Raw genomic sequence first — 25,233 nt, 5'->3', positions numbered from 1 at the left:
AAAAAAAAAAACTAGACATAAAATACATGCAAATTAAGACAAATATATGTATTAAGCAAAACAAATCTGCCAATCGGGTAAGCAAAATTTTCTTAGTAAGATTTCTTACAAAAAAGCAATGGCAAAGTCTCAAAATGAGTGAAGTAACACCTAAATCAAGCAAAAAAGTCACTGTTTATGGACACAAGAATCAGAATAACTTGATTGCTGCTTAATTGTGCTTATTTTGAGTTCAAATTACAAATTCTAAGTAAGAATGATTAAGATAATTATCCCTAAAATAAGCAAAATAATCTAACACTTACACAATGCTTAGTAAGAGTCTTATCAGAGAAGAAAATAAGATTTATTGCCTTAAATTTAGATAATTTAACTTGCTAAGATTTAGTTTTTTGCAATGTAATGACTGTGAACAACTTATTACAATATAGATAACTAACTACCTATGTAGTTATGTATGCATTAGTATGGTACCTAAGCTGTCAGTCCTCTGCTATTCTGAGCACTTCAGAATAAAGATGAATCATATTTGTCAGCAAGTTCTTAGATTTTAAAATGCTATTTTATTATATACACACACACACACACACACACACACACATATATATCATATACATATATATAATGAGAGTACACCAATTTAGCTGTGAGTAAAGGAGAGATTCTAGTTGAGAAACTGTTAAAATGAAATGTAGTTTTAAGAATGTCAATTAGCTGTATTGCCATTTTATCTCAGTTTTGGTTGTCTTTCATTTTTGCATCATCTGAACCTGGGAGTTGTTCTTTAAATTGTCAATATGTCCATACATACACCTTGTTTTAAATAGCTTGTGCTTAATTTAAATGAAACAAAACTTAAAAGCTGGTGTTTTAATAAATATTAGCAATAAATAATACACATCTAAAACAGTAAAACCATAAATGTAATACATACTTTTTATTTGACTAGACTAGGCTTAAATGTTTTGTTGACTAAATGACTAAAGTGTGACAAACAAAAGACTAAAACTAAATTAAAGTCACCTGTCAGAATGAATGATGGACTGTATCTGTACTTAATTTTAAATACTTGTCATTCTTAATTCTCTGTTCTGAACATTTTCATCCAGGCTTGCTTGTTTAAAAAAATAGTTGTTTTACTAATTCTATTATTTCATCATGATAGTGTGTATCCTGCAGTAAAGTTATTTATTTGGTTACTTTTTTGACATTTCTAGTTTAGTACATTAATTACAAATACAGGCAGTGTATAAAATGGTATGAGAGAAGTGCTGAATCAGGGGTTTGCCCAGGATCCCATACAAGCTAAAAACAGTGTATGTTAATGAGACAAATGTATGAACTATGGAGAACTGTAGATCTTATTTGGATAAACTATTACAGGACTACAGTAACTATGTGAAAGTAAATCTACAGATCTTTCTCTTCTGTAAATTCAGGCCCAGTCCCCGAAGACCCAGCATCTTCAGTGTCCTGGAGCTCAAGCAGCAGCACTTGCCTCTCCACCGTCTCCATCCCCACCCGAAAGAGGAAGATCAGCAGAAGGAGGCTTCCAGGATGTAAAGAGGAGGAGAGGAGAGGGAGAGCAGATCAAAGCTTTGTAAATTGCTTTCTAAATAAGTGTTTTTTTTATTGTTATTGCTTGTGTCTGTGTTTTCTATTTATTTGTTACAAAAAATGTAAATGTGGGTTTGAGGGCCTGATTTAAGTGTCTCCCTATTTCTTCCTTTTTTTCTTCTTTCTTTTCCCTTTTCCCCAAGATCTCATGACCTCTCGCCACAGAAATAACTTTCTGGTCTCAAAAAAGTAAACAGGCACAGTAACATATTTTGATAGTTTGAGGTGCTACACATTTGGTACCTACAGCACATGTGAACCTACAGAAACTCCATGCACAAACAATAAAATAATCCCTGTCAATCATCTTGCATTACTGTTACAGAAACTAAACATCCACAGGGTCTAAAAGTCTAACACTGCCCTCTACTGGAAACTGAAAATACTGGTAGTGCCCTATGATAGTGAATATTAAAGTTGCAATAAAAGAGCAATACATAGAACAATAAAAAGCAAAGAAAACTAAAATTATTGTTAAAAGTTTTTTTATCCAATAGCTTTTATAAATACATTTTATTGAATGAGAAGATACATTATTCAGAACATTATTCAGTGGGAAGAAAAGATAGATAAATTGGTGTAATTTATTAACAAAGGAAGAAAATCTACAAAAAAACACTAAATATTTAAACACTAAAATATAACAATATGAAAAGAGAGTTATCTGACAAGTATTTGATTAACTGCTACATTATTTCTGTAAAGACCAGACATGTCTGCTTTGAGAGAAGAAAAAAACATTTTACTCTTACTTTCAGTTGAGTTTACAATGGAGAAAAGTGGTCCCTGACCTTGCAAGACAAAATGTCCCATCTGTCCTCTTTTATTATTTAAAGGCAAAGTATGATACAGGAAGCCTAGTGAGTGAGCATAAAATAACAATGTGATGTAAGTATTTTTCTCAAGCATGTGTAAAGTTTCTGTAACAGTTAGGAGGCAAATATATTCAGTTGTGTCTGTTCCTCTGACCTCCACAAGTGACTCCAGCACTGTGGGAGCAGTCAGTGTGGTTCTTCAGGGAATGAGGACAGTCCCACAGGTGAATCTCATTCCCTCTACACTTCACTCTGTTCATCCAGATAGTTCCTCCACCAGAACCATCAGCAGCTCTTCTATTAGCACTCAGCGCCGGCCCACAACCCAGCTGCCTGCAGATCACCTGAGCATCCCTGATGTCCCACAGATCACCACATACAGACCCCCATGTTTTATTATGATACACCTGCAGCCATCCAGAACAGCTTCCTACTCCTCCCCTCAGCCTCAGAGGAATGTGCTCTACAAACACACCACAGAGGGGAAAAAATGATTATCCATCAAAGTCTTACAAACATTTACAACAGTCGTATATACTGTATGATGAAATATGTTCTTATAGAGATAGAAAAGCATTGTAAGATGAAAAATATATACAAGCAGAAGAGAGCAGGAGAAAAAAAAACAGAAGTAGCCATAGTAAAAAAAAAAAGCACTTACCTTGTTTTACCGTTTTAGTTGAAACAGTTGATTTTTTTAAACTAATATTTTTTTTAAATAAGATATTGCTTCTAATAGAGTGTAGTTTGTCTGTCTTCAGCAAGCTGTCTGTTACACCTGTTATTTCCACCACTAGGGCTGTGCCATATCGTATCAAACGCAAAAAACGATACTATACCCTGAAATATCGTGCCACCCCTAATTATCACTGCAGGGCACCACTGGGGTTGCTGTTTTTATCTGTCCAATATTATTCATTTTACTTTATTATTAATTATATAGATTATATAGAGTGCATTAATAGTATCATGACTTTCTTGATCACTGATGTCTGTTACCATCTGATAAAAAGTCTTGTATTTTTTTATATCGTAGTTTGGGGGGGGTGCCATATCATATGCAAAAACAGAATTAAATTTTTATTTTGTTTCAGTAGTGTATTTTTAAAATAATATCTTTAATTCAGTGTTTTGTCATATCACCAAGAGTACTGTTATCGCGATAAATGCCATGAAACATCGTGATATTGTTTTAGGGCCATATTATCCACCCCCATCCACCACACCTGTCCTGTCTACACCTGAATTCCTCAGACTTACATAGACACTCTGATGGACTCCATTACCCAGAATCCCTCTCTAAACCTTTGTTAAAAATATCACTGTAGAAGTGTTACCTAAAATATGTTAAAGTGCAAAAAAATATGCAAACTACAAATAAAACAGTGCGAGCAAAGACAAGAATTGCTTATTAGTGAAAGCATGCTGGCAGAACATGCAGTCAAAAAGAAAGAAAATGTAGTTTATCAAAGACATGATCATTTTGATAATGATAAGTTTTCTTACTTGAGCACGGTCTCTCATGAGGAGATGAATCACACAGCCAATTTGTCAAATCTAGTGTATTTCCATTCTCTGTGGTAGGACAAAAAATCAAATATTATGAAATTCCAATTACAAACTACATTAGTTCTAGCATTCTTTAAAGTCTTTAACACCTCATCATATCTGCCTACCTGAGCAGGTAATGCAAGCAACCTCATTGTGATTATCACACCTGTTCTCCCCCCAGGAAGAAGATGGACAGTGCCACAGAGTGGAGTCATGTTTCCTACATTTTACATTATCCAGCCAGTTAGGAGCTGATTCCACTCTTGCTTTAGACCAAGACTCACTGCCAGTTCTTCCACAGTTCAGCTCTCGACAGATCAATTTTGCCGTTTCATCTGTCATCCCATTTACACACACATTCCCCCAGGTTCCATTATAGTACACCTCCAGATTCCCCTCACAGCCCTCAGTCAGTCTGATCTCTTTATACTCTGGCGGGAGAAAGATAGCTAGCTAGTTATGCACATTGATTTAAACGTGCAAAAGTTTCTTCTTTAATTATTCAAAATGTACCTCCAGTTGTACATAGATAGGGCATTGGTACTTGATTACAAGATCATTACAAACTGAGCAATTCAAGATACGAAGTACCTGAGCACACGACTCCTACATCATCCTTGTGTCCACATTCATCCTCTCCACACAGCTGATATCTGCAGTTCCACAGAGACGCCTCGTTCCCCTCACACTCCACCTCATTAAGCCAAATGGGTCCAGTTCCAGATCCAAACCGGGCTGGTACCGGTACTGGAGCACTGAGGGCCACTCCACACTGCAGCTGTCTGCAGACCACCTGCGCATCCTCAATATCCCACAATTCATCACTCACTGTCCCCCATGATCCACTGTGGAAAACCTCCAGCCTTCCTGCACAGTCTCCCCCAGAACCAACCAGCCTGATGGAGCTGTGGACTGTGTTAGATGTACCTAAAATTTACACAAATACAAAAGATGTTTTTTTAAAACTCCTTTCACAAGATATGTGTTGTGTATATGTACTCATATTTGCCAAATAATTATTCTCAAATGTTCAAAAATATGGATAATAGAGGCACTTTTGCATGTTATCATACATACAAATAAAATTATACATATATTAACTGTGCAATGCTTACCAGAGCAGGTGATGTAGAGCTGTACTGTGGAGCTGCAGTTAACTGCTTGTGAGCTGCTGCAGTTCCTCAGATGAGCTTCACTCCCAGAGCAGTTGAAACCCGTCACACACATGTAGCTGTGTTCAGGACTGGATGAAGAGGAGCTGGAGATGTTGAGTACAGAACCACAGCCCAGCTGTCTGCAGACCACAGAGGCCTCAGACTCACTCCAGGAGTCCAGCAGAACTCTCCTCCAGTCCTGCCTGAAGAACACCTCCACTTCCCCCTCACACTCCATCCCTCCAGACAACCGCACTCCTCCCTCATGAGACCCCAGAGAAGAACCTGAAGAGAAAAAAATATATTACTTGGCTTAAAATGAGGGAGTAGTAAACTTTCAGTTATTTATTATACTGCAACTGTAAGATCTCACCACTACAGATAACTCCAGCATACTGTTCATGAGAGCATGCAGTTCGACTCCATGATGAAATGGGACATTTTAACAGGTGTGTTTCGTTTCCCTGACAATCAAACACATCAGCCCAGATCCGGCCACTCCCCTCCCCAAACCAGTCTGACCCCAACACAGCCACAGCACTCCCACACTTCAGCTGAGCACAGAGGACACTGGCAGCTCTCATATCCCAGCTTACATCACACACTGTACCCCACTCACTGAGGTACTGGAGCTCCACTCGACCAGAACAGGAATCTGAGCCGTTCATCAGCCGAGCCTGAGTGTGACCTGAATTAACAGAGGAAAAATAGTAGGCAACAATAATACAATACAATAATAATAAAAAAAATACAGTAATTACAAACTAATTGCTCACAGTTTAGTACTAATCTAAATCTTTTACAAACATACTTCATCATACCAGAGCATCTTAGTCCCACATCCTTGTTGTGAGAGCAGTTGGGAAGGAGATGTCTGGCAGAGGTACATATGAGATTCGTTTCCTCTACACTGAAGCTCCTCTGACCACATCTGACCCTCTGCTCTACCAAAAGCAGCTGCTCCCAGAACCTCCACAGGAGAACCACAGCCCAGCTCCCAGCTGCACACAACCTCTGCATCCTGCTGGTTAAAGTCAGCATCACACACTGGAAGCCAAGAATTCCGATGAAGCTTCTATACTCTCCCAGAGCATGCGTGAGGACCACCAACAAGTCTTCGCTTGTCACCTACAGTATAGTATTTGTGTACATTGATCATCAAAAAACACTGCACCCAGAAGAAAGCATCAGATTACAAGGCTAGTCAGAAGAAAGATGTGCTATGCCATGGCTAAACACATTGACAGGTCAATCCACTAATCCACTAAAAAGTGCTGGATACTGTTGGACCCACGATCAGCACTCTACCACATCGCAAAATCACATTAGTGAAAGCACATTAGGAATGCCACACATCTGACATGTTGCATTACACACTGTATGTGTAGTTCCTTAAATATTACTCATCTTAGTCTAAATGAAATAATTTATTATTCCTCACACTGCCTGTAAATCAATGGTAGACATAAAAAAAAAAAACATACTTGTAGTTTTAGATAAAAAAAAATAAGACTTTGTAAGTTTCTTTTAAAATGGTCACCAAAAACAATTCAACATAGTCAAAGTCTAAACATTTTTTCATATGTATAAAACTTTTGCTTTTTGACTTCTCTGCAGCACTCCTTGTAAAATTAAAAAGTCTGGTTAGCCCTCAAGGACATAAATGACAAATCAAATTAAAGGTTTCTTAATGTTTTAATGTCTTAATATCTTTTTTCATAATATTGTGCAATACAGAAATCAATCAAACTGGTGGATTTGTGTCTCCGTCACCTGTCTGTTATCTGAATTTTGTGGATGTGTGTTTTTGTCAGTGTTTTGTGTGAAATTGACAAAAGGAAGTGAAATACCTACCAGAACATTCCAGTCCCACATCATTATCATGGGAGCAGTTGTGTTTGAGTGAAGATGATTTTGGACAGAAGTGAATCTGTGATTCGCTGCCTCTACACTGAAGCTCCTCTGACCACACCGGACCCTCCACTCTACCAAAAGCAGCTGCTCCCAGAACCTCCACAGGAGAACCACAGCCCAGCTCTCGACACACAACCTCTGCACCCTGCTGGTTAAAGTCAGAATCACACACTGTGACCCAGCTCTCACCATGAAGAACCTCCACTCTTCCAGAGCAGTGAGAACCTCCAACCAGCCTGACTCCTAGGTATGATCAAAATATAATAAACATTATGCAGTGGGTTAAAAGGTTTTTTGATCACAGAAGTTCATACTAAGTTTTTAGTGTAACTCACTTGAACAGATGACTCCAGCATCTTTAGGATGATTACAGTTATGTTTACCCCATCCTGCTGATTTACAGTTCTTTAGTATGGATTCTGATTCTCTACACTCCACATTATCCATCCAGATTGGTCCTGATCCTGATCCAAAGTAAGCACCACTAAGTGCATCTACAGCCTCTCCACAGCCCAGCTCTCTACACACCACTGCAGCATCTATCATATCCCAGTTACCATCACACACTGTTCCCCACTGTCCTTTATGAAGAACCTCCACTCTCCCAGCACAGCGACTCAAACCATCCACCAACCTCACACTTTCTAAAGAGCAGAAAGAGAAAGATTGAATGCACAACTCAAACATCATTTTGCATCTTTTAAAATCTGGTAAAACTTCATTTTAATGCTATTCACATGTGCTATATTCCAGCATGCACAAATATGGACTATATCAATAAAAGAATTAAGAAGAATATGTTTCATGAAGTACATTATACACTGACCACTAAGAAAAGAACATCTTTTCATCAAGACTCTAAAAAGAAAAAATAAATAAAATATGTAGCTCTCACCAGAACACACCAGTCCCACATCATTATCATGGGAGCAGTTGTGTTTGAGTGAAGATGATTTTGGACAGAAGTGAATCTGAGATTCAGTTCTTCTACACTGAAGCTCCTCTGACCACACCTGACCCTCCCCTCTACCAAAAGCAGCTGCTCCCAGAACCTCCACAGGAGAACCACAGCCCAGCTCTCGACACACAACCTCTGCATCCTGCTGGTTAAAGTCAGCATCACACACTGTGACCCAGCTCTCTCCATGAAGAACCTCCACTCTCCCAGAGCAGCGAGATCTGCCCACCAGTCTGACCCCTAAATTAGTTTATAAGAGAAAGAGAACATGTACATTAACATTAACACACAGCATTAAGTACTTGGAAACCTTAAGAAGTTCCACAGGGTTCTACTGTAGGACCGATGAAACTAATATTAGTGAAGAATTGATGACAGTGAAAAACTGCAGTGTGGGCTTACACATGGAGTCAATTAACAGTTTAAGCACTAAACACAAACAATCGTACTAATTAACTGCTTAAAATATATAAAGATAAAAACTCTGGCCATGTACCACTGAACTAAGGTGTAACTGTAATTAACTAAAAAATATTAACGCCTGTTTCTTTGTGAATGGGACTTCTGCATGGAAATCCATTATTTTCTACCAGAAAGGAAAGATTACAAAAATGTATTTCTCCGTCATGCCTACAGCAATAGTCTTTCTATAATTAAGTATTGTCTTATAGTGAAAATCACTTTTCATCTCCATATAATAATTTGCTTTTTTAATAATTTGACTTAGTATATCAAGTTATTACCTACATTTAAGTACTAGTAAGACCCGGTAAGTATTTTGTATGTGCTAGTTCATACAGAGAAATCACACTGTAAGTTATGGGAACTTAAGCTCTAAAACACAGGCTGTATTATAAGTGTTAACTAGGTTTATTACAGCTTATAGTTTTCTTCTATACAGTAATTTGCCACATTATTTTTTAAACGCAAAACCAGGTCTGAGATTGAGCAAACAGTGACTGATCTAGTGGTCTTAACCAAATAAAAGTGGGTTAATATAGGTGAAAGTAGGTCATGATTATGGCAGATTAGGAAGAAATGCTATAATAAATAAATTGTGCACAACTGATATACATTCCAACGACAAGTATTTTAAGATTTAGGAGAGCTCACCTGAACAGATGACTCCAGCAAGTCGATTACAAATTTGTTCCACCCATCCAGCTGATCTACAGTGCTTCACTGAAGACTCTGATCCACTACAGTTCACATCATCCATCCAGGCTGATCTTGGTCCAAACTGAACATTTTTAAATACAGCCTCCCCACAGCCCAGCTCTCTACACACCACTGCAGCATCTCTTATATCCCAGTTTTTACCACACACTGATCTCCATGTTCTGTTATAAAAAACCTCCACTCTCCCAGCACAGCGATGGCCACCATCCACCAACCTCACACTGTCTGTACAACAGAGAGAGAAAGAGAGAGGAAAAGTTGTAGAAATCTGAAAAATCAGACTGAATCTCAAAATTAATACATAAACCATTTAGCTCATACCAGAACACACCAGTCCCACATCATTATCATGGGAGCAGTTGTGTTTGAGTGAAGATGATTTTGGACAGAAGTGAATCTGTGATTCTCTGCCTCTACACTGAAGCTCCTCTAAACACACCTGACCCTCCCCTCTACCAAAAGCAGCTGCTCCCAGAACCTCCACAGGAGAACCACAGCCCAGCTCTCGACACACAACCTCTGCACCCTGCTGGTCAAAGTCAGCATCACACACTGTGACCCAGCTCTCTCCATGAAGAACCTCCACTCTCCCAGAGCAGTGAGATCTGCCCACCAGTCTGACTTCTACAATGTGTTTATAAGAGCAAAGAGAACATGTACGTTAATATTAACACACAGCATTGGGAGGGCTGGGAGGTTAATTTGAATAGAAGGGAATTAAATTATATGGGGCAGTGATTTTTATATTTTGCACTTTTCATTAACTGAAATACAAGGATTTTAAAAATATATATATATTATTTCTTAGTTGCTAATTCTAAACCAAAGCATTCAAAACCACCTCTGTAATAATCCATTTATTAAGTGTATGAAAGTGAATTTAGGTTCAGGCTTAAACTTTTCATGTTACAAAGAAGTTTTTTTACAGGGGTGTATATAAAACAACTAACAGTTGTTTAATTAATTCAGTACATTCCAACACAGGCCTCATCACATTTGTTGACATCTCTGTGTAATATGTTTTATTTTTTTGCATCTTACCTGCACAAACAGCACCAGCGTCTTCATCATGATTACATCTCTGTCTACCCCAATCATACGACCTACAGTTCTTCAGTGAAGACTCTGATCCAGCACAGTTAGCATATTCCACCCAGATCGGTCCTGATCCTGATCCAAAGCGAGCTCTCCGTGGTGCATCTATGGCTTCCCCACAGCCCAGCTCTCTACACACCACTGCAGCATCTCTCATATCCCAGTAATCATCAAAACTGTTCCCCAATGTCCTCTATGAAGAACTTCCACTCTCCCAGCACAGCGGCTCCCACCATCCACCAACCTCACACTGTCTGTGTGGAGAAAAAAAACAAACACACTGATAATCAGAGAATAATTACACTTATACTCAAATAATAATACTCAAACAAGGCTGAAATACATTTAAACCAAATCTTGGACATCAAAAGCTCCCATTTAGAGATCATAAGAAATCAGTCACTAATTTGTACTTCTATAGCAATACTAAAATGGGCTGACTGGATGATAGCAAAGTGTAAATCACATGAATGTAAGATCAAAAAGTAAATATATACTTTTCAATTAAATGCCACTTTATGCAACATCATTCAGCATGTCTGGTTTGGTGGGGGATCAGTGATGGTCTGGGGAGGCCTGTAGATGCCCAGGCCTCTACAGGTTAGACAACAGTACCCTGCCTGCTCTTAGGTATTGAGATGAAATCCTTGAACCCATTGTAAGACCCTACGCTGGCGCAGTGAGTCCGTGGTTTCTCACGGTGCATGACAATCCCCGGCCCGATGTGGAGAAAGTAGTTAAGTTCTTTGAGGATAAAGGAATTTATACCATTCACTGCCTTTCCAACAACATCCTAACAGAAAAAGAGGCCAGTATACATACAGTCCACAAAGTTAGTTTAAATATGCTGTATATATTATATATATATATGCTCAACTCAGCAGCAGAACAAGCTTTACCTCTACTCAGCCAGATAAGACTCAAGAACCTGAGAGACAGAGAGACAGAGAGAGAGAGAGAGAGAGAGAGAGAGAGAGAGAGATTCCCCACAGCCGCCAATCACACTCACTATGACCTTATTAGAAAGAGGAGAGGAAATTATCAAACATTTTCAGTGACAAATCAGAAGAAGCTTTTTTTTCATTTCGCCATATTTTTAAAAAGCGTCAGCACTAATTAACACAGCTCCACCTCCTTGTGTCTGTGTCTGTGTGTGTGTCTATGGGCAAAGGAAGGTACAAAGTCAGCTACCTTCTGGAGACAAACTTCAGAGAGAGTAAACACACAAAATACAGCATTAAAGCTGCACCTGCAGACAGCAGATCCAAACACATAACATCCACCATGAAGATAAGTCACAGTTTCTTTTAACTACACATACAAACAACTTTTTTGTGTTTCTCATGCTTTTACAGAGTATATAAAACTAGTTTTAATCCTGATTACAGAAACTCTGATTAAGTGTGGGAATATTGTGGGTTCCCTGTGAACTACAGCAAGGCTGGTGAGCGATGGACCAAACAAAGGCGGTTTGTCTGCCCTGTGAGGCGGGTGTAGGCTATGTTTGTGGAAATGCATCTAAGGATGCACCTACTACTCTACTGATCACAGCAGTTCCAATTACAAAATAAAAGTCCTGTTCTCTGGAGTATGCACTCGTGAGCCGAACTTACCAAGTTCGTTCTGACAAAGTACAAGAGTCCAAACTTGCTTAATCTATAATGAGAAACGGGCCGACTCTGGCGCTGCCAGGAACTTGTGAGCCCATGGGACCACAAGGGTGGTTGAGAAAACCTTTATTCTCTCTGTAATGATTAATTTATTTATCTAAAACAGTATGAAATGCATTAATTAACTGAAACATGTTGCTAAGTGTGCTTTTAAAAATGAAAAAAAAAAAGAAGACACATTCTTTATAGGTGTGAAAAAAATCACACTTTATTATCATAATATAGAAAACCATAATAATGTATGCTGCACAGACATATATAGATATATTTTTGATTAAGGTGAAAAGCAAATATAATTTGCATGTTTACCATGTGTCCACAATAAATCGTACGTATTAAAATATCCAAACCTGTTGTAATGTGTGGGCTCTCTTCAGCAGGTATGATATCATCATAGACCTCGCCATAGTTTTCTGTAAAAATTAAAAAATGCATTGCAGCACAGCAGCATCAGGATGATGGCAGCAAGACACTGTTACTCAAAGACTCAAACTTTTAAAATACTAAGGGGTTTTCAATGTATTGGTACTGTCGCCCTCTGCGATCAGAACTGGTTGACAAATCAAAGTGTGTCCCTTAAAAAAAAAAAAAAAAAAAAACTCCCACACACCAAAGGATATTAACTCACCTCAACATGCCTTTTGCAATCCTGTAGTTACCCCTGGGCAATCCTAAAATCACTATTACAAACTGTACAGTAGGCAAGACATTGTTTTTAACTTGTGCCAGACATGGATATAATGGAGTAGTCAAAGATAAATTGAATTTAGCATTAGCATTACCCGCTAACCACGCTCACTATTTTCCCGTTCAGGGGTGAGTCTTATCGGCCTGAAGCCTGATGCTAACTGCTAAAACACTTCAGAACCCTACACATATTGCATGGAACTTTTTTCTATAAAACAAAAAATATATATATGTTTTTTCTTCTGCATTAAAAATTCTAACACACATTCAGTATATGTCAACTTACCTGAGAGAAGCTCCTCATCTACGTCCTCATATCCTGAATGCTGATCTTCAGAGATAAAACTTCCTGTTAAAGGAGATCAGAACAGTCAGAATGCCAAAGTTCAATTATTTAATCAAAATCTACAGCAAAAAAATGTATTTGTAAGTCTGAAAATGAGATGAGGCTTTAAGCCCAATCCCATTTCACCCCATGGCCCTACCACTTACCCCAACCATTCTTTGAGTGTAAAGGGTGAAATCCTCCCCATAAGAATTGGGACAACACTTCATGCACCAGATACGTCATCAGAAGCACTAAGGTTCAGTAACCTAGCTAATTTTATGGCATTGTATGTCTTCAGAAAGGTTGGTGATTAAGGAACAATTGTCAATTTCTTAATTCCTGTTATGGGGAGCTTGGATTAGCTTTCATTTTATTTAATTGTTCTGTTCCGCCTTAAATGATGCAGCCTCTGCTGTCTCTTGCACCATTTAAGGTGAAATGGGAAAGTTGGCTAACAAACCCCATCCCTTTCCTCTGCTTTTTAACAGCAGTACAGGCCTGAATTGATAGTAACAGATATGTAATTCTTCCTATTATAGTCAGTGGAGTAACACATATTATTTTGAACCTGTAAGATAAGCTAACAATGCTACAATTGATTTACTGCATGTAGTTTTTTCATTTATAGTCATTTAAACACTCAGAATTGCTATTTGATATCTGACCTTAGATCCACTTTACATACTGTGTGAAGACTGCCTTCAGTGAAACTCTCTACATATAATTTACCTCTTTTAGTATATCTGTTAGTGACACATTTATGGTTAATCTCTTCATAGACTGCCTCAAGCAGAGTCTTCCTCCTCGCCTTAGAAATCACTGTGAGAGAAAGAAAGAAAGAAACATGGAGTCAGTTCAGTAGAAGAGAAGACTGATGACAGATTGAAGGACTAATGATGATTATAGAAAGTACAGAAAGTGGATTTTAGATGATCTCTAAATCTCCCTACCTCTCCTGAGCACTCTGTTCTGATAAAACAGCACAACCAGAAGCACTAAGGCCAGGAAGAGCACAGATCCCAGAACCAGGAGAGACACTGGATAGATGTATGGAAAATTAGATGATGGATTTTTTGAAGGAGGGACTGTCTTTTTCTCTGTTAGCTGTGCTGGTACTGAAAACACAGAATAAAAACACTGTTGAACACTGCATAGTGTTGTTTAAACTTAAAAAAAAAATCACACAAAGGAACTAATTAAAAGAGTACCTGTGGTGTAAGTTGTAGTTGTTTCAGATGAAAAAGGTAATGTGACAAATATGTCTGAAAGAAATATCATAAAAATGGTCAAGAAAAAGAGGTTACAGAAGGAGAAAGAGATTAGAGCAGCATTATTTAAGAAATGGTATTTATTGTTTTTGTGTTTATTGTCTTTGAAACAAAAGAAGTATATGGCTGATATGGTAATATTGTAGGTATTTTCAAAAATATTGTTGCATTATTGTCTGCCAATGTTACTTAGTGTATTTATCAGTGTTGTGAGCCTAAATCAGCCATAATATAAATGCTATTCTCCCTTTTACAGGTCAGAGGAGCACAATAATAATAATATTGAACCTGACTGAAATACAGAGTACACTGCTTAACATAACCATAGTTATCTTAAGAGAAGTTAATACTAGATTAAAAAATGTTCTCGCACACCTGCACAGGTGACTCCAGCACTCTGGGAGCAGCCAGTGTGGATCTTCAGGGAATGAGGACAGTCCCACAGGTGAATCTCATTCCCTCTACACTTCACTCTGTTCATCCAGATAGTTCCTCCACCAGAACCATCAACAGCTCTTCTATTAGCACTCAGCGCCGGCCCACAACCCAGCTGCCTGCAGATCACCTGAGCATCCCTGATGTCCCACAGATCAGCACATATAGACCCCCACTCAGCATTATGATACACCTCCAACCTCCCAGAACAGATTTCCTCTCCTCCTCTCAACCTAATAGGCATGTAATCTACATCACACATGAACAGACACATGAATAATATTACATTTTTATAACAAAACTACAGCAAACTGCATTAGTGTTTTTATTTAATCAGCTTTCACTCAAATCAAAGATCAACTGATGAAAAGGGAAGTTTAGAATTATTTGTCAAAACAAGTTAGAATGTAGGCACGAACAAATCTGATTAATATGTATACTTATTCAAGTAGTGAATGGAGTGGTAGTCAAATATTCGTACTTGAGCACTGACCCTGGTTTGGAAATAAGAAGAATTTTTGAAGGTTTTCAAATGCAATCAAATCAAATCAATACTACTAAACTCATTACTAAAATAATGATCTCAGCAATAACAATTGATTTTCGGACAGAACAGGCTCCTATTAGTAAATGTACACCATTATTGTAAGTCACTTTGGACAAAAGCATCTGCCAAATGTAATGTAATTCAATGTAAAATATCTTATTATTTCACTCACAAATGTAAATTTTTTCTGATACACTTTACACTTTTTATTAAAATGTGCTCCCAGCATGACCAGATGAGTGTAAAAAGCACAGCAAGGTGTAGCTTGTAGTCCCAAAAAATCTCAAGCAATCCTGCACACATACATTGCCATGAAGAAGTATTTGCCCCCTACAGATATACTGATATTTTTCTGATTATTAAAAAAAACTTTAACATCAGACAAAGATAACCCGAGTAAACATAAAAAAAAGCTCATTTTAAATGATCAGGAATAAAGGAATTTAAAGAATTTCTTGATTCTACAGGTCTGGCAGTAATCAGGCCTGGTTGAGTTAAGTGAAACTGAATACTCATCTATCCAAAAAGTGTAATTAATCACATTTTATTTTTTAGGGGGTGTTTGGATATTTTTTTCCCTTAATAAATAAAATGATTATTTAAAAATTATTTTATATTTACTCAGGTTGTATACACTTACACAGGGAAAGAGGATGAGGCAAAGTGAGGGTGATCCGGTCACTTTCTTTCAACACAACTTTCCATGAAAAACTGTTTTACTCATGCTCATCTACTACAAAGAAAAACAACATACCGGAGCAGGTAATGTGAGTCACCTCACTGCTTCTATCACAATTGTTCTGACTCCAGGATGAAGATGGACAGTGAAACAGAGTAGAGTCATGTTTCCTACATTTTACATCATCCAGCCAGTTAGGAGCTGATTCCACTCGTGCTTTGGTAGCTCTCTCAGTCTTAAATCTTCCACAGTTCAGCTCCCGACAGATCCATCCCATTGTTACACACATTCCCCCAGGTTCCATTATAGAACACCTCCAGATTCCCCTCACAGCCCTCAGTCAGTCTGATCTCTTTATACTCTGATGAGAGAAAATGCTTTATGTTAGACCCTGGAGTTTTCATGTAGTTTAAAACAAACTTAATGAATCTACACTATTAGTTAAAAGTTTTAGAACACCCCCATTTTTTGCCATTTAAGCTCTCCAGCCCAGTTAATAACCTGAAATGGTACAAAATCCAGTGTGCTCAAATGGTACAAAAGTTAGCAGTGCCAGGGCCTTTAAACAGAAAAGGACCCCAAAAAAGTGTATATTGTTAAAAAAAAAAAAAAAAAAACTGAATATATTTGTTTTAAAGAAAGCTTTGGAAATTGGCGCAAAAATAAGAATAAATTAAGTCTTAGTCTGTAGTAAAGTTAGAAGAGAATGTGTTACTGCACTCTACTGCTGACTTTGTAGTAAACTGCACTTTTATCATAATACCTAAAAAAGACACCAAAATACAGATCAATTTGAAACTATTTAGTTTGCCCTTTAGATACATTCTGACACATTCAAAAAAACAAGAAAAAAAAAGGTACAGGAAGAGGTCTGGCTGACCCACATGGCAACAACTTTAGATTGGTTTAACAAGTCTTATTTTAACAGTTTAACTAAGTCTCACTTTCAGCACTGAAGAGAAAATTCAGAGGTCTGACAGGTGAAGTGTTGTAAGAACACCAGCAATCAGCACACTGTACCTGAGCAGACGACTCCTACATCATCCTTGTGTCCACATTCATCCTCTCCACACAGCTGATATCTGCAGTTCCACAGAGACGCCTCGTTCCCCTCACACTCCACCTCATTCAGCCATATGGGTCCAGTTCCAGATCCAAACCGGGCTGGTACCGGTACTGGAGCACTGAGGGCCACTCCACACTGCAGCTGTCTGCAGACCACCTGCGCATCCTCAATATCCCACAATTCATCACTCACTGTCCCCCATGATCCACTGTGGAAAACCTCCAGCCTTCCAGCACAGTCTCCCCCAGAACCAACCAGCCTGATGAAGCTGTAGCCTAAAATTAAGAGAAACCAGTTCAAAGTATGATTTCTTAGTTCACCCGTAGTCACATGATGATTGGTTCATTTCAGATTCATAATAATTATAATAACCCTTACAATAAAACAAAATAAAACAATTTCCCCCTAACAACAGGCATTATTCACTACAACTCCAAATAATTTGAATTAAATGTACCAGAGCAGGTGATGTAGAGCTGTTCCGTGGAGCTGCAGTTAACTGCTTGTGAGCTGCTGCAGTTCCTCAGATGAGCTTCACTCCCAGAGCAGTTGAAACCCGTCACACACATGTAGCTGTGTTCAGGACTGGATGAAGAGGAGCTGGAGATGTTGAGTACAGAACCACAGCCCAGCTGTCTGCAGACCACAGAGGCCTCAGACTCACTCCAGGAGTCCAGCAGAACTCTCCTCCAGTCCTGCCTGAAGAACACCTCCACTTCCCCCTCACACTCCATCCCTCCAGTCAATCTCACTACACCCTCATGAGACGCCAGAGAAGAACCTGAAAGTACCACAAATATATTTTAGATTTTACAGGCTTAATAAGATTGTTTTTACAGCACTTGAAATAAATCAGATTTAGAAATTAAACACATTGTTTTTTTACAGGTACTGCTGCATTAGCTGAGCTATATATGGAGCAAAATTAGAAATTGATTTTCAGAATCAAAATTGTCTATGGAAATGTATATACATGTTCAAAACTGAGATACATTAGTAAATTAATTGAAGTGAAGTAAAAAAAAATATATATATAATAAAATTATAAGGGCACTTCCTCCTAAAATCACTTTACAGCCCATTGATAAGAATGTTTAAGATTCTTAAAAGCTCACCACTGCAGATGAGTCCAACATCCTGTTTATGAGAGCATGCAGTTCGACTCCATGATGAAATGGGACACTTTAACAGGTGTGTTTCGTTCCCCTGACAATCAAACACATCCGCCCAGATCCGGCCACTCCCCTCCCCAAACCAGTCTGACCCCAACACAGCCACAGCACTCCCACACTTCAGCTGAGCACAGAGGACACTGGAAGCTCTCATATCCCAGCTTACATCACACACTGTACCCCACTCACTGAGGTACTGGAGCTCCACTCGACCAGAACAAGAGTCTGAGCCGTTCATCAGCCGAGCCTGAGTATGACCTGAATTTACAACCAAGAGACTCGTAAAAGAGAAAGTTCTCTCCTATACTGTATATTATATAAAGAAATGTTAGACGATAATATCACATATTATACTGTACCAGAACATACAAGTCCCACATCATTACCATGAGAGCAGTTGTATTTGTGTGAAGAGGTTATTGGACAGAGAGTAATCTCAGATTCATCTCCTCTACACTGAAGCTCCTCTGACCACACCTGACCCTTCCCTTTACCAAAAGCAGCTGCTCCCAGAACCTCCACAGGAGAACCACAGCCCAGCTCTCGACACACAACCTCTTCATTAATGAATAAAAAAAATGAACACAAATAACAAAAATACTGCTCATTAATTACCCTACTTTGTGCCCTCTGACCTCCGACGCTAGATCCCAGTTCACAGATCATATCAAACCACATAATCTATCCAATTCATCCATGTTAATAATACAGATTAATTTAGCTAGGAAAACAGTTGGCATCGCCAAATAGCCATAGTGGCTAATCCGCCATTTTGAAAATCATAACAAAAGATTTATAGAAAAACAATAATTTTTTTTTTTTTATTCTGACTTTTTTTGTTGGTCAAAATATAATTAAATATCTAAATTCTGTCCATATTTGATATCTTAATTCTGTCCATATTTGCATATTATTTTTAATCATTTTAAGCAGGGCTGGTATATTTTATTATTACACAGCAAAGCATTTAAGCTGTTATTGTAATAATAAATGTAAAAATGTTAACTATTTTAGAGTAGCCTAGAATATCTGGCATGTGTGACCTTCATTTATATTTTTTGTAATTTGCATACGAATAAAGGAGCATCAATTTATAACATTTTTTTTAAGATATGTACAGTATTTACAGCATCTTTACTGACTGATTTTTTTTAAGCGAAACAGCAGAGTGGTATAGAATACCATAGTCTGGCAATCTCAGTGTGTGATAATGTACACATCAGGAAGTTGTTCAGTTGAGCTGTACACATTTATATCAAAACGATAACACATCGACTAAAATTAATATATTGTGACATAAGTTTTGTCATATCGTCCAGCACTAAATTGTTAAGCTGGAAATGACACTGTTTCTAATTACAGTGTGTTGACTGGTTTTGTTTTGGCACATAAAGTGTTTGAGAAGTTGTCTGGAAGTGGAAAGGACTAATGCATTTTGTTTCATTCAGGTTATAATTTTGAAAACAAATGTTGTGCTCTAGCAAATCAGTACTGCAGACCCTTTTTTATTAAATTAAATTTTATCAAACAAAATGAAACTGACTAGACAATTTCTTGGGTTAATATTTTCAGCAATTAAATAAAAGTCAAAGCAAATGTTAAAAAAAAACATCACTGCTTCTCACATTAGCTGTAACTGTCAGAATTTACTATGTAATAGAATATTTAATACGGAATAGGTATACAAAACAGTGACATTCCATCATATGATCTCTGATTTGATTTTGTCTATGATGTGTCGAAACATTCTCAGAAAGTTCACAAATGTAATACATGTAATACGTACGTATTACAGTTTTTGTCTAATTAAAACATACCTGAACAGGTAAGCTCAATATCCATATTATGATTACAGCTGTGTTCACCCCACCCTAATGATCCACAGTGTTTCAGTGTAGACTCTGATCCAGTACACTTCACATGACTCATCCAGATCGGTGCAGATCCTGGAACAGCTGCATCAGTCCTAAACGGCTCTCCACAGCCCAACTCTTTACACATGACAAAACCCGCTATGAAATTTGCACCAGCACCACAAATTGTTCCCCACTGTCCTCTGTGAAAAACCTCTGCTCTTCCAGCACAGCGACTGCCACCATCCGCCAACCTCACACTGTCTGTGTAAGAGAAAATAAGAACAAGAAAAATTTACCGAATTATGAACTAGTAAGAGTAAAAATGGGAAACATTTTTTTGAAAAACACTTACCTGCACACACCAGTCCCACATCATTATCATGGGAGCAGTTGTGTTTGAGTGAAGATGATTTTGGACAGAAGTGAATCTGAGATTCAGTTCCTCTACACTGAAGCTTCTCTGACCACACCTGACCCTCCCCTCTACCAAAAGCAGCTGCTCCCAGAACCTCCACAAGAGAACCACAGCCCAGCTCTCGACACACGACCTCTGCATCCTGCTGGTTAAAGTCAGCATCACACACTGTGACCCAGCTCTCTCCATGAAGAACCTCCACTCTCCCAGAACAGTGAGAACCACCAACCACCCGGACTCCTAAAAATTGTGAACATAAAGCTGAATTTAAACATATGTGAGTCACTGCTTCAACATGAAAATGTCTTTCCATGTCATTGAATCTCTGACATTAACACAGCAAGAATGGTCAAAAGAGATATGGCATTTAACCTTCAGTGGAAAAGTTGACTAAATGAACGCTATCTGTTTCCTTACAAACAGTACTACTACGCTTAACTGGACCCTAAGCCTCTAAAATGGGTCCTTTCCCACCACTTACAAGACTTTGTTTTACATGTATGATATATTATGAACAGTTTCCTGTTCCTAGTTAACAGAAGGGAACATAAAATAATTTACTGATACAATTTACCTGAACAGATGACTCCAGCATCTTTAGAATGATCACAGTTATGTTTACCCCATCCTGCTGATTCACAGTTCCTCAGTGTAGACTCAGAGCCACTGCAGTGCACATTATCCATCCAGATTGGTCCTGATGCTGATCCAAAGTAAGACTCATGATATGTATCTACAGCTTCTCCACAGCCCAGCTCTCTACACACCACTGCAGCATCTCTCATATCCCAGTTATTACCACACACTGATCCCCACTGTCCTCTATAAAGAACCTCCACTCTCCCAGCACAGCGACTGTCACCATCTACCAACCTCACACTGCCTGTACAACAGTGAGTAAGACAGACCAAGACATTGAGAAAGAATGGAAAAAAACATGTATTTTCACCACTATTAATGATGTAAAGTAGAATTGTGGCTGAAAACTGAAATAATAGCAAGACATTTGCATTTTTGACAGAATTACAAAAAGTTTACATAAACATTGAGCTAATCTTAATGACATTAATCACAAACATGCAGCTCTTACCAGAACACACCAGTCCCACATCATTATCATGGGAGCAGTTGTGTTTGAGTAAAGATGATTTTGGACAGAAGTGAATCTGTGATTCGTTTCCTCTACACTGAAGCTTCTCTGACCACACCGGACCCTCCCCTCTACCAAAAGCAGCTGCTCCCAGAATCTCCACAGGAGAACCACAGCCCAGCTCTCGACACACAACCTCTGCATCCTGCTGGTTAAAGTCAGCATCACACACTGTGAACCAGCTCTCACCATGAAGAACCTCCACTCTTCCAGAGCAGCGAGAGCCATTAACCAGCAGGACTCCTAAAAATTACCATGAAAAAAAGAAAGCTTATTTATCAGTAATGATAAATGATTAAGCATGATGATGCTAAATATTGCACAATGAATGATTCATAAATGCATTGGAAAAAACTAAAGAGAGTATAAGGATTCAAAATAAGTTCAGTAAAGCTATGAATTACATTAAACAAATTAATATGGATCAGCAAAATTATGAAATCAGTAAAAAAATAAATCAGTAAATTAATTGTTGGTTGAGAATTCCAGTGTACAGCACAGTTTGGTGATTGCTCAGTTTAAACATACCAATTTACCTTGGCAATCAACAAGGATTTAGGGTGGGTTAAAAAGAAAAATCATATGTGCTGTACACTTTGCCTACATGGCAGATAATGTACAGTCCCTGTTTACAGCGTTTTACCTGAACAGATAACTCCAGCATAGGACACCCCTAATCAAAATGTATATTATTGTGACTACAGAAGGAAATAAAAATGACCTAATGTTTAGAACACATAACATTGAAGTGGACACGTCTATTTAGCATTTTTAATATTTTTTCCCTTTACAGTTTCAAAATAACAAAAATAAAAAAGAAAGATACACATAGACTTTTAATTTGTTGGCAATCCTGTGAGCAGTTATTTTCCAGACACTATATGACCTCCACCAGTCTTGTTACCTGCTTAATGGACTGGAGGAACAGAACAGTAGACACATACTTAATTCACCATTCTTGCTTTTAAACTATGTGCTGCCAGTACAAGTATTCTAAGTCTGTTCCACTCCAACCCAGAATATTACATGTGATTCACATGGATACATGTTGCTGTAGCCATTTTGTATAATGTGTTACTGCAGCTCCAAAAATCCACAAATTATCTCCAAAACAACAGTCTCTTGTGTCTGTTAGACTAGAGAAACTCATTACATTTGTCCAAAGTCTATTGTGTTTATAATTAGTGCTATCCATCAGGACGTTTCTGCTAGCTGTGTTTTTAATGTTTTTAAACTCACACTGCAAGGTATTCTAGACAAACACAGATCCCCTACACTTTATTACACTATTATCCACTAAAAAACAAATGCCAGAACAGTAATGCTGCACAAACATAACACCCTCACCCCAAACAAACAATATAATAAGTCACAAATATTTAATTTCACCAGGTCTTAATGGCAAACAGGTAATGGTGCACAGGGCTGAGCTACTGAGACAGAGGGCTGTCTAAGTAGGAATAGATGAAGTCACAGGCTCATTGTGCTGAATGCAGTTCTTACCTGCACACACCAGTCCCACATCATTATCATGGGAGCAGTTGTGTTTGAGTGAAGATGATTTTGGACAGAAGTGAGTCTGAGATTTGTTTCCTCTACACTGAAGCACCTCTGACCACACCTGACCCTCCCCTCTACCAAACGCAGCTGCTCCCAGAACCTTCACAGGAGAACCACAGCCCAGCTCTCGACACACAACCTCTGCATCCTGCTGGTTAAAGTCAGCATCACACACTGTGGCCCAGCTCTCTCCATGAAGAACCTCCACTCTCCCAGAGCAGCGAGAACCTAAAACCAGCCTGGCTCCTAAAATATCACAAGAGCATAAACAATGAGATAACAACAGGATTTAATAAATGAAAGTCAGACAGCACAGACACACAATGTAACTATTCAATACAGTGCACATATTATATGAACATAGTGTAGCTTGCCTGAACAGATGACTCCAGAATTGTGGGTTTCATTGCAGTCATGTTTACCCCATACTGGTGATCTACAGTTCTTCAGTCTAGACTCTGATCCACTACAGTCCACATCATCCATCCAGATTGGTCCTGATCCTGATCCAAAATGAGATTTGCCCAGTGCATCTACAGCTTCTCCACAGCCCAGCTCTCTACACACCACTGCAGCATCACTCATATCCCAGTCATCACCACACACTGTTCCCCACTGCCCTCTATGAAGAACCTCCACTCTCCCAGCACAGCGACTGCCACCATCCACCAACCTCACACTGCCTGTACAACAGACAAGGAATAAAGAAAGAAAGAAGCGAATAAAAAAAAAAGAAATAATAATAGGTCTATGCTTCTTCAGCGTCGCAAGGTTATTTAACATAATTCTTAACAGATTTCGCTAATTCAAACAGCCCGAAAATATTTTAAATAGCTCAATTTTAACGCTCTAATTACTAAAAAATGGCTCGGGTTCAGAATGACAGTTTATGGCTCAGGTCGGGTCTGGCTCGGGCAGAAAGTGCATGGATTTGGGCCGGGTCGGGCTGGATTTTTGGGCCCGATCTAAGCTCTACCGCTCCACACACTGCAGGCTTTTTGCAGCGGGGGAGCCATACACTTTTACAAAAACACAGTTAACTCTGGACTGGAAATATTCCGCTGTTTTAATCTTTCCAGACCTTGTCTCACCCCTAGGCTATTTTAATTAAGTTTTTCCAATAGCAAACTATTTAAAGTTGGCTTATTTAACGTTATATAATATTTACATTCTTCATGCTGATGCTAAGCTAATGGTGGGAATACACATTCATTGAACTCTAGACGAGAAATATGTGCAGTTTTAATCTTGCAAGGTTTTTTTTTAATCGCTAGGCTTTTTTATTGAATTTTTCCAACAACAAACTATTTAAAATTGGCGTATTTACATAATATTTACATGTAAGTTACTTAACGTTACTTCTAATGCTAATATAATGCGGGGATACACTTTTAACACCTGACCAGAAATATGTGCAGTATTTTAACAAAACAATTTCAACAACAAGTTGGCTTATTTATATGAAATTTACATATAACGTTAACTTTATTCTTCACACGAACACTGAGCTAATGCTAAGCTAACAACACTAAGCTTACACCTGAGGAAAAATATTGTGCTGTTTTAATTTTCTCACACTTCGTCATTAAGCTATTTTATCTAGGTTTTTCCCACAAACAAAACTATTTCAAATTAGCTTATTCATAAGACAAGTTTCAAAAATCTGCTCATTTTCAAATGCAATTCATATTACATTTAAACTATGGCAATGTTTAGCTATCCTTAGACAACTAACGTTAGCTAACTACCTAGAAAGAGAGGCAAGGCCAGCACGTGCAGGTGGTGTAAGACACTACAAACACATACATGATCATAAAATAAAGGACCTGGTCGAACTTACCTTATATCTTAGTAGCACAACAAGTCCTGAGGTGAGCTGAGCTGAGCCTAAATGAGCTGTGCTTCCGCAGCAACTAAAAATGTGCTGCTTGGCGCGTTGTGGAGTTTGGGTTGTGATTATAGACTGTATAAAAGTATGGTCTGGACGGTCCCCATTTACTCTCATTAAGGCGTTTTAAAGCCAAAATATGGCCGAAATGGAAGCTGCCATCTTGCCTGCGCTTGCAGAGGCAGTAGAGGCAAATTGGAGCCAGAACTGGCGTGACAGAGGTGGGAGG

At 38.4% G+C, this 25,233-nt stretch overlaps 1 protein-coding gene across 1 annotated transcript; it reads right to left on the bottom strand.

Moving 5' to 3' along the window:
• Positions 1-362: 362 nt before the first annotated feature.
• On the bottom strand, positions 363-25,233 carry LOC111194956 (deleted in malignant brain tumors 1 protein). The gene is made up of 16 exons (XM_049473706.1): positions 24,957-25,233; positions 23,491-23,799; positions 23,060-23,362; positions 21,615-21,799; positions 20,344-20,461; positions 9,123-9,413; positions 8,060-8,249; positions 6,992-7,088; positions 5,959-6,265; positions 5,757-5,825; positions 5,099-5,422; positions 4,575-4,910; positions 4,109-4,414; positions 3,939-4,007; positions 2,587-2,895; positions 363-2,474 (listed from the first exon to the last, which is right to left on the bottom strand). The coding sequence occupies exons 2-16, from the start codon at positions 23,699-23,701 to the stop codon at positions 2,278-2,280; spliced, it is 3,312 nt and encodes a 1,103-aa protein (XP_049329663.1). The 5' UTR covers positions 23,702-23,799; positions 24,957-25,233; the 3' UTR covers positions 363-2,277.

This window comes from Astyanax mexicanus, unplaced genomic scaffold (assembly GCF_023375975.1).
Source record: "Astyanax mexicanus isolate ESR-SI-001 unplaced genomic scaffold, AstMex3_surface scaffold_44, whole genome shotgun sequence".
Lineage (NCBI taxonomy): Eukaryota > Metazoa > Chordata > Actinopteri > Characiformes > Acestrorhamphidae > Astyanax > Astyanax mexicanus.
The sequence above is the reverse complement of the archived record's forward strand: the minus strand, read 5'-3'. Positions and strand labels throughout refer to the sequence as shown.